A 15,207-nucleotide genomic window follows, 5' to 3' on the forward strand; every position below is an offset into this window, starting at 1 on the left:
AGGTGGGGAATTCTTTTCTCCAGTGACCTAAAAAAGCTGACTAATACCTATTGTAACCAAAAAAACACTTTTTAGTGAAAATTTTCAGTGGGAATGACCACACATTGAATGTAGGTTCTATGTACGGTATAATCTTTTATGGACATCAAGTAATCAAAGGAAGCAAGGGGAGCTATGCTGAAAACTAGAGTGGAAAGCCATACTAGGGAGCAGCAATGATGGCAACATTTATGGTCATGTACTCAATGTGGTGTAGGGTAACATCTGTTGTTGAGGCTTGATTCTAGGTGTGTTATGTATGATACCTGATATAAAAGGCGTGAATGTGGAGCTGGTATATGGGAAGTAGACATTTTTCTCAAATTAACAAAGTACATTTCTATTAAAAAAAGATAGACAGTAAAAAATATTTAATGAAACGCCCCAAAGTGGTGCTCAGTTTATTAAGACTTTCTTATTTTAGGCCCCTTCCACACTTGCGTTGCAGATCACGTCAGAGTTTGATCAGGGTGCGATCAGGGTTTGGTCAGTGAAAAACGCACATTTTGCATCAGAGTGCAATCAGTTTTCAGTCAGAGTTTGTTCAGTTTCTCAGTTTTCACGCACGTTTTCAATGCAATTTCAATGCGTTTTTCAATGCGCAGAAAATGCGCGTGAAATGGACTCAGGACTGAGCTCTATCTTTTCTATGGCAATTGATGCATGAAAAACGCATTGCACTTGCATTGCACTTGCAAGTGTCTCAGAGTGCAATGCGTTTTTGATGCATCTCCATAGACTTGTATGGTGCGTTTTTCACGCGCGTGACTTGCAAAAGTAGAGCATGTCAAGATTTAAACGCGCGTTAAAAGAAACGCACGTGTGCGCGTGAAAAAAAATGCAAGTCTGAAAAGACCCATTGATTACAATGGGTCAGAGTTAGAGATGAGCGAACATACTCGTCCGAGCTTGATGCTCGATCGAGCATTAGCGTACTCGTAACTGCTCGTTGCTCGGACGAGTATTTCGCCCGCTCGAGAAAATGGCAGCTCCCGCCGTTTTGCTTTTTGGCGGCCAGAAACAGAGCCAATCACAAGCAAGGAGACTCTGCACTCCACCCAGCATGACGTGGTACCCTTACACGTAGATAGCAGTGGTTGGCTGGCCAGATCAGGTGACCCTGGGATAGACTAGCCGCCGCCCGCGCTGCTCGGATCATTCTCTGTCTGGATGCCGCTAGGGAGAGAGCTGCTGCTGGTCAGGGAAAGCGTTAGGGTGTTCTATTAGCTTACTGTTAGGCAGGAGTGATTCTACAACAACCCAACAGCCCTTCTTAGGGCTACAATAACGTTATACTTTTTTTTTTTATTTGCTTGTGGCTGGGCTTGCTGGCACTAGTAGTGCAGCTAGTACCATATTGTGAGGAATTAGCAGGGGGACTTGCTACCGTTGTGTTTAGCTTTTAGTGACACACATATCCACCTCAAACACCAAAGTGGGACAATTTATTAGGGGTTTGATTTCAATTAGGCACAGTCTGCCAGTTTCTTTTTATTTTACGTTTATTTTTTTAATAACTCAGTGTCATCTCATCTTGCATAGTAGTGTGCTTTCATGCTTGGCTAGAAAATAGCCATAGGAGAATCCAAACGTCTTACTTACGCCTACAGTAGCGTTATATATATTTGATTTCTGGTTGATCTGCTGGTGGCTGTAGTTGCTGCAGTGCATCTACTAGGAAATTGTGAGCAATTTGTAGTGAGACTTGCGACCACTGTGTTTTGCGCTTAGTGACGCACATATCCATCGCAAAGACCGAAGTGGGAAAATTTATTAGGGCCCGGGGTTGTATTTCAATTAGGCACAGTCTGCCATTTCCTTTTTTATTTTACGTTTATTTTTTTCATAACTCAGCGTCATCTCATCTGGCATAGCAGTGTGCTTTAATACTTGGCTAGAAAATAGCCATAGGAGAATCCAAACGTCTTACTTACGCCTACAGTAGCGTTATATATATTTGATTTCTGGTTGATCTGCTGGTGGCTGTAGTTGCTGCAGTGCATCTACTAGGAAATTGTGAGCAATCTGTAGTGAGACTTGCGACCACTGTGTTTTGCGCTTAGTGACGCACATATCCATCGCAAAGACCGAAGTGGGAAAATTTATTAGGGCCCGGGGTTGTATTTCAATTAGGCACAGTCTGCCATTTCCTTTTTTATTTTACGTTTATTTTTTTCATAACTCAGCGTCATCTCATCTTGCATAGTAGTGTGCTTTAATACTTGGCTAGAAAATAGCCATAGGAGAATCCAAACGTCTTACTTACGCCTACAGTAGCGTTATATATATTTGATTTCTGGTTGATCTGCTGGTGGCTGTAGTTGCTGCAGTGCATCTACTAGGAAATTGTGAGCAATTTGTAGTGAGACTTGCGACCACTGTGTTTTGCGCTTAGTGACGCACATATCCATCGCAAAGACCGAAGTGGGAAAATTTATTAGGGCCCAGGGTTGTATTTCAATTAGGCACAGTCTGCCATTTCCTTTTTTATTTTACGTTTATTTTTTTCATAACTCAGCGTCATCTCATCTTGCATAGTAGTGTGCTTTAATACTTGGCTAGAAAATAGCCATAGGAGAATCCAAACGTCTTACTTACGCCTACAGTAGCGTTATATATATTTGATTTCTGGTTGATCTGCTGGTGGCTGTAGTTGCTGCAGTGCATCTACTAGGAAATTGTGAGCAATTTGTAGTGAGACTTGCGACCACTGTGTTTTGCGCTTAGTGACGCACATATCCATCACAAAGACCGAAGTGGGAAAATTTATTAGGGCCCGGGGTTGTATTTCAATTAGGCACAGTCTGCCATTTCCTTTTTTATTTTACGTTTATTTTTTTCATAACTCAGCGTCATCTCATCTGGCATAGCAGTGTGCTTTAATACTTGGCTAGAAAATAGCCATAGGAGAATCCAAACGTCTTACTTACGCCTACAGTAGCGTTATATATATTTGATTTCTGGTTGATCTGCTGGTGGCTGTAGTTGCTGCAGTGCATCTACTAGCAAATTGTGAGCAATTTGTAGTGAGACTTGCGACCACTGTGTTTTGCGCTTAGTGACGCACATATCCATCGCAAAGACCGAAGTGGGAAAATTTATTAGGGCCCGGGGTTGTATTTCAATTAGGCACAGTCTGCCATTTCCTTTTTTATTTTACGTTTATTTTTTTCATAACTCAGCGTCATCTCATCTTGCATAGTAGTGTGCTTTAATACTTGGCTAGAAAATAGCCATAGGAGAATCCAAACGTCTTACTTACGCCTACAGTAGCGTTATATATATTTGATTTCTGGTTGATCTGCTGGTGGCTGTAGTTGCTGCAGTGCATCTACTAGGAAATTGTGAGCAATTTCTAGTGAGACTTGCGACCACTGTGTTTTGCGCTTAGTGACGCACATATCCATCGCAAAGACCGAAGTGGGAAAATTTATTAGGGCCCGGGGTTGTATTTCAATTAGGCACAGTCTGCCATTTCCTTTTTTATTTTACGTTTATTTTTTTCATAACTCAGCGTCATCTCATCTTGCATAGTAGTGTGCTTTAATACTTGGCTAGAAAATAGCCATAGGAGAATCCAAACGTCTTACTTACGCCTACAGTAGCGTTATATATATTTGATTTCTGGTTGATCTGCTGGTGGCTGTAGTTGCTGCAGTGCATCTACTAGCAAATTGTGAGCAATTTGTAGTGAGACTTGCGACCACTGTGTTTTGCGCTTAGTGACGCACATATCCATCGCAAAGACCGAAGTGGGAAAATTTATTAGGGCCCGGGGTTGTATTTCAATTAGGCACAGTCTGCCATTTCCTTTTTTATTTTACGTTTATTTTTTTCATAACTCAGCGTCATCTCATCTTGCATAGTAGTGTGCTTTAATACTTGGCTAGAAAATAGCCATAGGAGAATCCAAACGTCTTACTTACGCCTACAGTAGCGTTATATATATTTGATTTCTGGTTGATCTGCTGGTGGCTGTAGTTGCTGCAGTGCATCTACTAGGAAATTGTGAGCAATTTCTAGTGAGACTTGCGACCACTGTGTTTTGCGCTTAGTGACGCACATATCCATCGCAAAGACCGAAGTGGGAAAATTTATTAGGGCCCGGGGTTGTATTTCAGTTAGGCACAGTCTGCCATTTCCTTTTTTATTTTACGTTTATTTTTTTCATAACTCAGCGTCATCTCATCTTGCATAGTAGTGTGCTTTAATACTTGGCTAGAAAATAGCCATAGGAGAATCCAAACGTCTTACTTACGCCTACAGTAGCGTTATATATATTTGATTTCTGGTTGATCTGCTGGTGGCTGTAGTTGCTGCAGTGCATCTACTAGCAAATTGTGAGCAATTTGTAGTGAGACTTGCGACCACTGTGTTTTGCGCTTAGTGACGCACATATCCATCGCAAAGACCGAAGTGGGAAAATTTATTAGGGCCCAGGGTTGTATTTCAATTAGGCACAGTCTGCCATTTCCTTTTGTATTTTACGTTTATTTTTTTCATAACTCAGCGTCATCTCATCTGGCATAGTAGTGTGCTTTCATACTTGGCTAGAAAATAGCCATAGCAATAGGATAGCATCGTTTGGTTTTAAAAACTAAAAAAGACACACAAAAAAAAAAACACAAAAAAAAGTTAAAAAAAAAATTAAAGTTATAACTCTCATTTTCAAAATGTTTAACCCGAGGGCTAGGGGTAGAGGACGAGGGCGGGGACGTGGGCGTCCAACTACTGCAGGGGTCAGAGGCCGTGGTCCTGGGCGGGGTGAGACACCACCTGCTTATGAGGGAGCAGGGGAACGCCGCAGAGCTACACTCCCTAGGTTCATGTCTGAAGTTACTGGGACTCGTGGTAGAGCACTGTTGAGGCCAGAACAGTGCGAACAGGTGATGTCGTGGATTGCCGACAATGCTTCGAGCAATTTGTCCACCAGTCAGTCTTCCACGCAGTCCACCCATGTCACCGAAATCGGCACTCCTCCAGCTCCTGCACCTCAGCCTCCCCCCCCCCCAGTCTGCCCCCTCCCAGCAAAATTTGCCATTTGAACCGGCATACTCTGAGGAACTGTTTTCTGGACCCTTCCCACAGTCACAAACCACTTGTCCGGTTGCTGATGAGCAATTTTCCGATGCCCAGGTTTTCCACCAGTCGCAGTCTGTGGGTGATGATGACCTTGTTGACGTACTGGAAGAAGTGTGTAAAGAGGTGTCCGACGATGAGGAGACACGGTTGTCAGACAGTGGGGAAGTTGTTGTCAGGGCAGGAAGTCCGAGGGGGGAGCAGACTGAGGGATCGGAGGATGATGAGGTGACAGACCCAAGCTGGGTTGAGAGGCCGGGTGAACACAGTGCTTCTGAGACGGAGGAGAGTCCTCGACCAGAACAGGTTGGAAGAGGCAGTGGTGGGGCCAGACGGAGAGGCAAGGCCAGAGCTGGTGCATCAGCGCCAAATGTGTCAACTAGTGAAGCTCCCGTGGCGAGGGCTCCTGCGGCGAGGGCTAGATTTTCAGAAGTCTGGAGGTTCTTTAAGGAAACACCGGATGACCGACGGACTGTGGTGTGCCACATTTGCCAAACCAGGATCAGCAGGGGTTCCACCACTACTAGCTTAACTACCACCAGTATGCGCAGGCATATGAATGCTAAACACCCCACTCAGTGGCAACAAGCGCGTTCACCTCCGGCCGTGCACACCACTGCTCCTTCCCCTGTGTCAGCTGATAGTCAGCCCCCTGCCCAGGACCCTGCCACAAAAACCCCATCGTCGCCTCCACGATACTCCACAGCATCCACCAGCGTTCAGCTCTCCATACCCCAGACGCTGGAGCGGAAACGCAAATATAGTGCAACCCACCCGCACGCCCAAGCCCTTAATGTGCACATCTCCAGATTGCTAAGCCTGGAGATGCTGCCCTATAGGCTAGTAGAGACCGAGGCCTTTCGCAGCCTCATGGCGGCGGCCGCCCCTCGGTATTCGGTCCCCAGCCGCCACTACTTTTCCCGATGTGCCGTCCCAGCCCTGCACCAGCACGTGTCAGACAACATAATCCGTGCCCTGACCAACGCCGTTTCTGACAAGGTCCACCTGACCACGGACACGTGGACGAGTGCTGCCGGGCAGGGCCACTATATATCGCTGACGGCACATTGGGTTAACTTGGTGGAGGCTGGGACCGAGTCTGACCCTGTGGCTGGTCATATACTGCCGACGCCGAGGATTGCGGGGCCTACCTCGGTCCAGGTGTTTCAGGCCTACTATGCCTCCTCCTCCTCCCACCCCTCCTCCACCTCCTCCTCCGAACGACCATCCGTGGGCATGGCGCCATCAGTTGGTAGCTCTAGGCACAGCAGCAGTGCCGTCGCTAAGCGACAGCAGGCGGTGCTGAAACTTCTGAGCCTAGGCGATAAAAGGCACACCGCCCAAGAACTATTACAGGGCATCACGGCGCAGACTGATCTGTGGCTGGCACCGCTGAACCTGAAGCCAGGCATGGTTGTGTGTGACAACGGCCGCAACCTGGTGGCGGCTCTGCAACTCGGCAGACTGACACATGTGCCATGCCTGGCCCATGTGTTAAATCTGATAGTTCAGCGTTTCCTCAAGACATACCCCAATCTGTCTGATTTGCTCACGAAGGTGCGCCGCATCTGTGCGCATTTCAGGAAGTCCAGCACAGATGCTGCCACTCTCAGGGCAGCGCAGCGCCACCTCCAACTGCCCGCTCACCGACTGTTGTGCGACGTGCCCACGAGGTGGAATTCAACACTGACCATGTTATCCAGAGTTTACCAGCAGCGCCGAGCGATTGTAGACTGCCAGATGTCAACTTCCACCAGAACTGGTAGTCAGGTCAGTCAGCTTCCTCAAGTCTACAATGAGGAGTGGACGTGGATGTCTGATATCTGTCAGGTGCTGAGTAACTTTGAGGAGTCAACACAGATGATCAGTGGCGATGCCGCCATCATCAGCCTCACCATCCCGCTGCTTGGCCTGTTGAAAAACTCTCTGGTCAGCATGAAGTCGGAAGCTTTGCGCTCCTCACAAGAGACGGGGGAAGAAGATTCCCTTGTTGATAGCCAAAGCACCCTTAGGTCTGTTTCTCAGCGCATATCGGAGGAGGTGGAGGAGGATGAGGAGGAAGAGGAGGAGAATGTTGGCGAGACACAAGAGGGGACCATTGTTGAGTCCTTCACTGTTGAGCGTGTATGGGCAGAAGAAGAGGAGTTGGAGGAGTTGGAGGAGGAGGAAATGGACAGTCAGGCCAGTGAGGGGAGTGAATTCTTACGCGTTGGTACTCTGGCGCATATGGCAGATTTCATGCTAGGCTGCCTATCCCGTGACCCTCGCGTTCAAAGAATTTATTCCAGCACCGATTACTGGGTGTTCACTCTCCTGGACCCACGGTACAAGCAAAATCTTTCCACTCTCATCCCTGGAGGGGAAAGGAGTGTGAGAATGCATGAATACCAGCAGGCCCTGGTGCACAAGCTGAAACAGTATTTCCCTTCTGACAGCGCTAGCGGCAGAGTGCGTAGTTCTGCGGGACAAGTAGCGAGGGAGAGTAGGCGAGCAGGCAGCTTGTCCAGCACTGGCAAGGGTACGCTTTACAAGGCTTTTGCCAGCTTTATGTCACCCCAGCAAGACACTGTCACCTGTCCCCAGTCTCGGCAGAGTAGGGCTGATCTTTACAGAAAGATGGTGAGGGAGTACGTAGCTGACCATACCATCGTCCTAAATGATCACACAGCTCCCTACAACTACTGGGTTTCAAAGCTGGACATGTGGCACGAACTGGCGCTGTACACCTTGGAGGTTCTTGCCTGCCCTGCCGCTAGCGTCTTGTCCGAGCGGGTTTTCAGTGCAGCTGGTGGCATCATCACCGATAAGCGTACACGCCTGTCGACTGACAGCGCTGACAGGCTGACGCTTATCAAGATGAATAAAGCCTGGATTTCTCCTAATTTCCAATCTCCACCAGGTGAAGGAAGCTCAACCTGAATAATTTATCCACTCCTCCTCCTCCTCATTTTCCTCCTTCTCCTCCTCTTTGTACAGTAAAGCAGAGGAAACTGGCTATTTTTTGACAGGGCCCACTGGCTCTAGCTATAGTACTTTATGCATTTAATTTTTATGGAGGGCCACCGACCCGGTCCTCTGTTTTAAACAATTTTTGGGAGTGCCACATACAGGCACTCAATCTATTCCATTTTTCTGGAGGGCCACCTACCTGCTCCTCTGGTTTGAAAACTTTTTTGGACTGCCACATACAGGCACTCAATCTATTCCATTTTTATGGAGGGCCACCTACCTGCTCCTCTGGTTTGAAAACTTTTTTGGACTGCCACATACAGGCACTCAATCTATTCCATTTTTATGGAGGGCCACCTACCTCCTCCTCTGGTTTGAAAACTTTTTTGGACTGCCACATACAGGCACTCAATCTATTCCATTTTTATGGAGGGCCACCTACCTGCTCCTCTGGTTTGAAAACTTTTTTGGACTGCCACATACAGGCACTCAATCTATTCCATTTTTATGGAGGGCCACCTACCTCCTCCTCTGGTTTGAAAACTTTTTTGGACTGCCACATACAGGCACTCAATCTATTCCATTTTTATGGAGGGCCACCTACCTGCTCCTCTGGTTTGAAAACTTTTTTGGACTGCCACATACAGGCACTCAATCTATTCCATTTTTATGGAGGGCCACCTACCTGCTCCTCTGGTTTGAAAACTTTTTTGGACTGCCACATACAGGCACTCAATCTATTCCATTTTTATGGAGGGCCACCTACCTGCTCCTCTGGTTTGAAAACTTTTTTGGACTGCCACATACAGGCACTATCCAAATTGAATTGTCTCCATAGCAGCCTCCACACGTTGTCTCCATTGCTACCTCCAAAAGTCGTCCATATAGCTGCCTCCATACATCGTCCCTTTATCAAACGAGGTGTGTCAGGCCGAAATTTGGGTTGTTTTCATGGATTCCACATCAAAGTTGTTAACTTTGTCGCCACCCTGCTGTGTTATCCACAAAATACACTGGCAAACTTTTACCATTTACGGATATTATTTCAGCGCTTCTTGCGCATCTGTTTACATTCCCCTCACCCGCCATATCCTAAACTTATAAGAACGCTACTACACTTGATCTTATACAAAAGGTTCTTAGAAGTGCTGTTTGGGGAGTAGCCTAGAGACAGGGGCTTGGATTGGCGAAAGCTCGCCTGGCAGCGGAGCGCCAGCTCCATGCCAAGATCCAACTAACATAGTTTTAACTGCAGCACCTTTAATCTACTACTAGTTCACTGCCTCCATACATGGTCCCCTTATCAAACGAGCTGTGTCAGGCAGAATTTTGGATTGTTTTCATGGCTTCCATGTTAACTTTGTCGCCACCTTGCTGTGTAATCCTCAAAATATACTGGCAAACTTTTACCATTTACGGATATTATTTCAGCGCTTCTTGCGCATCTGTTTACATTCCCCTCACCAGCCATATTCCGAACTTATAAGAACGCTACTATACTTAACTTGGTGCAGGCTGGGACCGAGTCTGACCCTGGGGCTGGTCATATACTGCCGACGCAGAGGATTGCGGGGCCTACCTCGGTCCAGGTGTTTCAGGCCTACTATGCCTCCTCCTCCCACCCCTCCTCCACCTCCTCCTCCTCCGAATTACCATCCGTGGGCATGGCGCCATCAGTCGGTAGCTCTAGGCACAGCAGCAATGCCGTCGCTAAGCGACAGCAGGCGGTGCTCAAACTGCTGAGCCTAGGTGATAAAAGGCACACCGCCCAAGAGCTATTACAGGGCATTCCACATCAAACTTGTTAACTTTGTCGCCACCGTGCTGTGTAAGCCACAAAATATACTGGCAAACTTTTTTCATTTACGGATATTATTTCAGCGCTTCTTGCGCATCTGTTTACATTCCCCTCACCCGCCATATCCCAAACTTATAAGAACGCTACTACACTTGATCTTATACAAAAGGTTCTTAGAAGTGCTGTTTGGGGAGTAGCCTAGAGACAGGGGCTTGGATTGGCGAAAGCTCGCCTGGCAGCGGTGCGCCAGCTCCATGCCAAGATCCAACTAACATAGTTTTAACTGCAGCACCTTTAATCTACTACTAGTTCACTGCCTCCATACATGGTCCCCTTATCAAACGAGCTGTGTCAGGCAGAATTTTGGGTTGTTTTCATGGCTTCCACATCAAACTTGTTAACTTTGTCGCCACCCTGCTGTGTAATCCACAAAATATACTGGCAAACTTTTATCATGTACCGATATTATTTGAGCGCTTCTTGCTCACCTCCTTTGGTTCCTCTCTGCCACCCATTGGTTGGAAGCCTGAGTCCATTTAGGGTATGTCGCCATGCCACTCTCTAGCCTGCCGCTGCTGCCGCTGCCTCTGCATGCCGTCCCCTATAGTGTCAGGGTCAATTATTGGATGTTTTAGATGCTATCTAGCTTCATTCTGTCATTCATGCTGTTGCCCATAATTTTGGCATAATGGTGCGATTAAGCAGCCTCAGAGGCATCCATGCATGCTGCCCCTGCTGTTTCCTGTCCATTTTTGTGGTGTTTCCATCCTTTTCTGAGGTTCCCAGGTGTTTGGCCAAGCTTCCCTGTGCAGAGCCTTGGTCCCCTTGAAAAATGCTCGAGTCTCCCATTGACTTCAATGGGGCTCGATACTCGAAACGAGCACTCGAGCATCGGGAAAAGTTCGTCTCGAATAACGAGTACCCGAGCATTTTAGTGCTCGCTCATCTCTAGTCAGAGTGCAATGCAAGTTCTGCGCGTCAAAAGCACGCGCAGAAAACGCGCGTGAAAAACGCAAATGTGAAAGGGGCATTATTGAGTTTTCCTTGAAATAAAAGTATACAGTACTTTCTAACCATAAAACCGGTTGTGGAATATACAGTTGTGCTTGGTTAATATGAATGGTACAACTAATATTCCACACATCTATTTTCATGTAGCTTTATAAAGCTGTGCCTTCGTGTAACCATGGTATCTGCAAGTGAATAGAGAAATAAAAGAGTGTTCAAACAGATTAAAAGAAATCGAACTAAAAATGCAAAAACTACCAGGAAAGAAACATATAGAAGACATTTGAACTATGCCTCTATCTACTGGCAGATTAATAAAAGTCCTAATTTTAGGCTTATTTTTGGCAATCTGTACAAAATGATAAAATAACTACTGGGATCAAACCAGGATTGTTTTGTAGTTGCATTATTTTTGAAATAATCTGCCATTTGAAGCAAGTGTGCAAGTTCTTGTTATTCCTAAACTGTCTCCCTGATTGGCTAGCTAGGCAGGAGTACTTTACATGTATGCCTGATTATTAGCATGTCAGACTTATTATAATAAGTGTATATTGATATGCAACAGATTTACTGTAGAAATTCAGACATTCATAACACAAACTGCAATTGCTGGAAAAAAACCTAATTTAGATGAAAGGAACTGACTTTTAGTTTCAGACCTTTCAGCAATACGTCTATATGCTTATTGATAGAGCTTTTATACGGCAGTACAGCTCATTAGATAGTTATTCCCATCTCATCCTTTCATGTCTATGGTCTTACCAGCTCAGGAGTTATGAAAACAGCTAAATGAGGCTATTTTACCCTATTTTCATTTTAAAGAATTAAACAAAGTAGTACAGTGAACTATGCCTTTTCCAAAACTCCCAAAGTTATGGAGCATGTTTCTATAACTCCTATATGGAAGCATAGGTCAGGAAAGTAGGAAGAATCCTTATAGAGATTTTGTCATTAAAGGCAACCACATCAGGCGTATGGAGAAGTACGACCATTGATGCTCAACTGAGGGATTCTGGGAAAGATGTAAATATGTTTTACGGGATGGAATAAGGAAAACATTGTCTCTTGACTAAGTTGTAAGGCAGCCCACTTCAGTATCAAGCAAGACATTTTCAGAAAGCCAAATAGCCAAACCAGTAATATATATATATATATATATATATATATATATATATATATATATATATATATATATATATATACCAAAAGGAACAGACTCCCAATGCTGTTTCAATGTGGTTGCATCTTTTCAGCACAGTATAGGGAACTGATTTGGGCAAATTGACAGCCCAGAGAAGTGGTTCAGGGAAGTATTAAAAATATCCACTTTCAGTGGCTTCTGTGACTCCTGTCTTGGAGTTCAGGCAAAATGAGAATAACACTTTAAGCTACATCAATTATGGTATCTTTGAAAATACTATAGTTGCACCACATTATTATAGAAGTCTATTTATAGATTGTTATCTAATTAACATTTCATATGAAAAAGTAGACTTCAGCATTGCATAAAATATTACTATTTTTTATAATCTTTTCTAAGCAATCTTCCTATGACAATTGCAAAAAGAAATAACAAATGAAGAGCATTTACAATTTTGCAGGTGGTGCACTTTAATATATACATTCCTAAATGTTTATCATGCCTCTCTACTTGTCTCTGGTGCAGGTGGACCCTCTGAAGGGAAATTAATCCCAGGAGACCAGATCATTATGATAAATGAGGAGCCAGTCAGCAGTGCCCCAAGGGAGCGAGTGATCGACCTTGTCAGGTGAGTGATATGTTTCCTCTTTTAATTCGCTGTATCCAGCAATAGCCTTGAGTCTGTTGCCACCGGTAATAAAACATAAATACGCAGCAGGAAGTAGATTTTCTCGCATATGCACTCCGCATACTGAACAGCTGGGAATTCAGAATGCAATATCTGAGAGTGGAGTCTTTCAGTCATTTATATAAGCTAACAATTTTCAGGATCTGTCAAAGTTTTAGGTTAGAATGCTAAAAAACTTCCTGGCACTACATATCTGCAAATGTTGGTAGCAGAATATTTGTAATCATCTTTCTATTGGTTATCATAAGTAAGGAGATGTAGGTCAATAGCTCTGAGATAACTCATACACACACATAGGATTTTAGCTGTCATTTACCAATCCCAGCACCTGCAAAGATGAATCATAATAAGGCAAAAAAATCCATCTGCAAACACATGACAAATATTTACACCAGGAAAATCCAGCATTATTTTTAGACATTTCCTTCAATGTGGTAATTTAATTTTTTTTTTCAAACTATAAAGAAGCACTGTCATAATTATATTCACTTCTACAGGTGTGAATACTGTTTCAAAGTGGTTGAATAAATTCTTCACATATGACTGAATCATATATGATTGCTGTCTAGATGATGAGCATCGAGTCTTATCATGGAAAACTTTGTAATATGCTTAAAGAGTTAAAGGAAAAATGCCAAGAGGCTTTGGAATCGGAAACTGTCAATAGCATCAAGTATCCTCTTTTTCTTCAGTGCTCTTCACTAAGATTCCTGTTTCTGAAAAGTTGAGTTGTAAGCCTTAGGTTTATTGAAAAACTGACGTTTTTGCCTGCGTTTTTGGTCAGTTTTTGCTAGTAGTCATGAGCGTTTTTACGCTTTTCACGCGCATGTTATTTGCTTTTTTAACTACATTTTTGGTGGGTTTTTCATGCACATATTTCAAATCCCATGATTCTTTGATTGGTACCCACATGCCACTTCCTGCCTTTTTTCACAACACCTAGCAAGTGTGAAAGGGGCCTTAAAGACCTTACTTTGAAATATGCAAATTTATCCTAACCCGTCAGGCGTGGATAGCAGCTTCATCTAGTCATGCAGATTTGGCTGGCAGTTTGGGAAGGTATAAGACTGATGTCAGATACTGAGGATCATATCAATCACACCTCCTGGGACATGATTTAGCAGAGTGACGGCATGACTAGATGGAGCTTTGCAGTGGCACTAAAACTGCCATGTGTAAATTTACTGTGACCAGTTAAAGGTCCTTCTGTCACAAAAATGGCAGAAACTTCAAGCTCCCTTTTTTCAATTGATTAAGGATTCCTAGCAGTCAGACCTTGAACAATTGGACACCTATCCCCTTTTCTGTCAAAAGGGAATGAGTCTTTCATTGAAAACCCTATTAATGTAGGTTTTGTTGTCTATTGGTGCATTGCGTTTATTCATTTAGAAAATACCTTGTGTCTCTACCCTTCATTTTGTTTGATGTTTTAAAGTTCCTTTGATGCTGTTTTTCTTTCTTTGTATAGTAAAATAGAAGTTATTTTAGCAATTCTGGAAGTGCACCTTTATAGTGTTTTTTGGCCTTGTAGATTGTTTTTCAATTGGCATAGATTGTTTATATTGAAAGAAGGTAGAGTTGCTCTGAAAATTGTTAATTATTTGCCCTACCTATTTCTACCTCTTGGAAATGGGACGCTGTTAAATCACATGAAAGCTGAGAACTATAGTCTAATTTTCACAACTTCCATAGTGTAGCAGATGTCCTACAATTGTATTCAGAAGTTTTTAAAAAAAATGACATGTGCTAAATAGAATAAATTAAGAGCTGTAGTCATTTTAACCATGATCTAGCCACTTTCTATACACTGTCTATAGCAAAATGTAACTTCTTTGTTATTTAAAAAGAACAATGCACTGTGTGCAAATCCAGCTTACCCCTCTTGCCGCCTTAGCTTCCAATTGTGTGCAGGTGCTCGCGGATCCATGTGCAGGCTTCAGCACATTGCAAATTCTATGGTATTTAGGTTTTTTTCCTGTTAATTTGCAGTTTTGTGTGCTTGTATTTTTGCAACAACATACTAAAAAGTTTCACTCTCATCCACAAACCTCTGCATGATGCTACACCTCCCTACCACTCCTCTCTCTTCTCAGTCCAACCCATGCTCTTCCTTAATTCGAACCTCACATCTCCAGAACTTTATTCTTAGCTGCACCAATTCTCTGGAATGCCCTTACCCAGACTAATACCCAACCTCCAGACTTTCAAACATGCTCTTAAAACCATCTCTTTAAGCAAGCCTATCACACTCGCTAACTTTATGAAATTTCAACTCTTTCTTTACTGACCCATCCAGTGTCCTAGTCCTGTCTCTTATCCGGCAAGCACAGAAAGATGCCAAGTTCTATATAATTGTTTGTACTCTGTAATGTTTTATTATATTTGTGTATGTCCCCTATAATTTGTAAAGCGCTGCAGAATATAATAGCGCTATATAAATAAAGATTATTATTATTAGTTACAGCCAGCAACCAATATTTGAAAAGAAAAATCAAACAGGACAAC

At 43.9% G+C, this 15,207-nt stretch overlaps 1 protein-coding gene across 6 annotated transcripts in view; it reads left to right on the plus strand.

The window, feature by feature from the left end:
* The window catches only part of FRMPD4 (FERM and PDZ domain containing 4), a 265,339-nt gene that overhangs the window by 205,664 nt on the left and 44,468 nt on the right, over positions 1 to 15,207 (plus strand). For all 6 annotated transcript variants that reach the window (XM_072135945.1, XM_072135948.1, XM_072135951.1 and 3 more), the window contains one exon: positions 12,540 to 12,642. In XM_072135945.1, the coding sequence (XP_071992046.1) occupies positions 12,540 to 12,642 (103 nt within the window). The remainder of the gene's footprint in view (positions 1 to 12,539; positions 12,643 to 15,207) is intronic.

This window comes from Engystomops pustulosus, chromosome 2 (genome assembly GCF_040894005.1).
Source record: "Engystomops pustulosus chromosome 2, aEngPut4.maternal, whole genome shotgun sequence".
NCBI classification, from domain to species: Eukaryota; Metazoa; Chordata; class Amphibia; order Anura; family Leptodactylidae; genus Engystomops; species Engystomops pustulosus.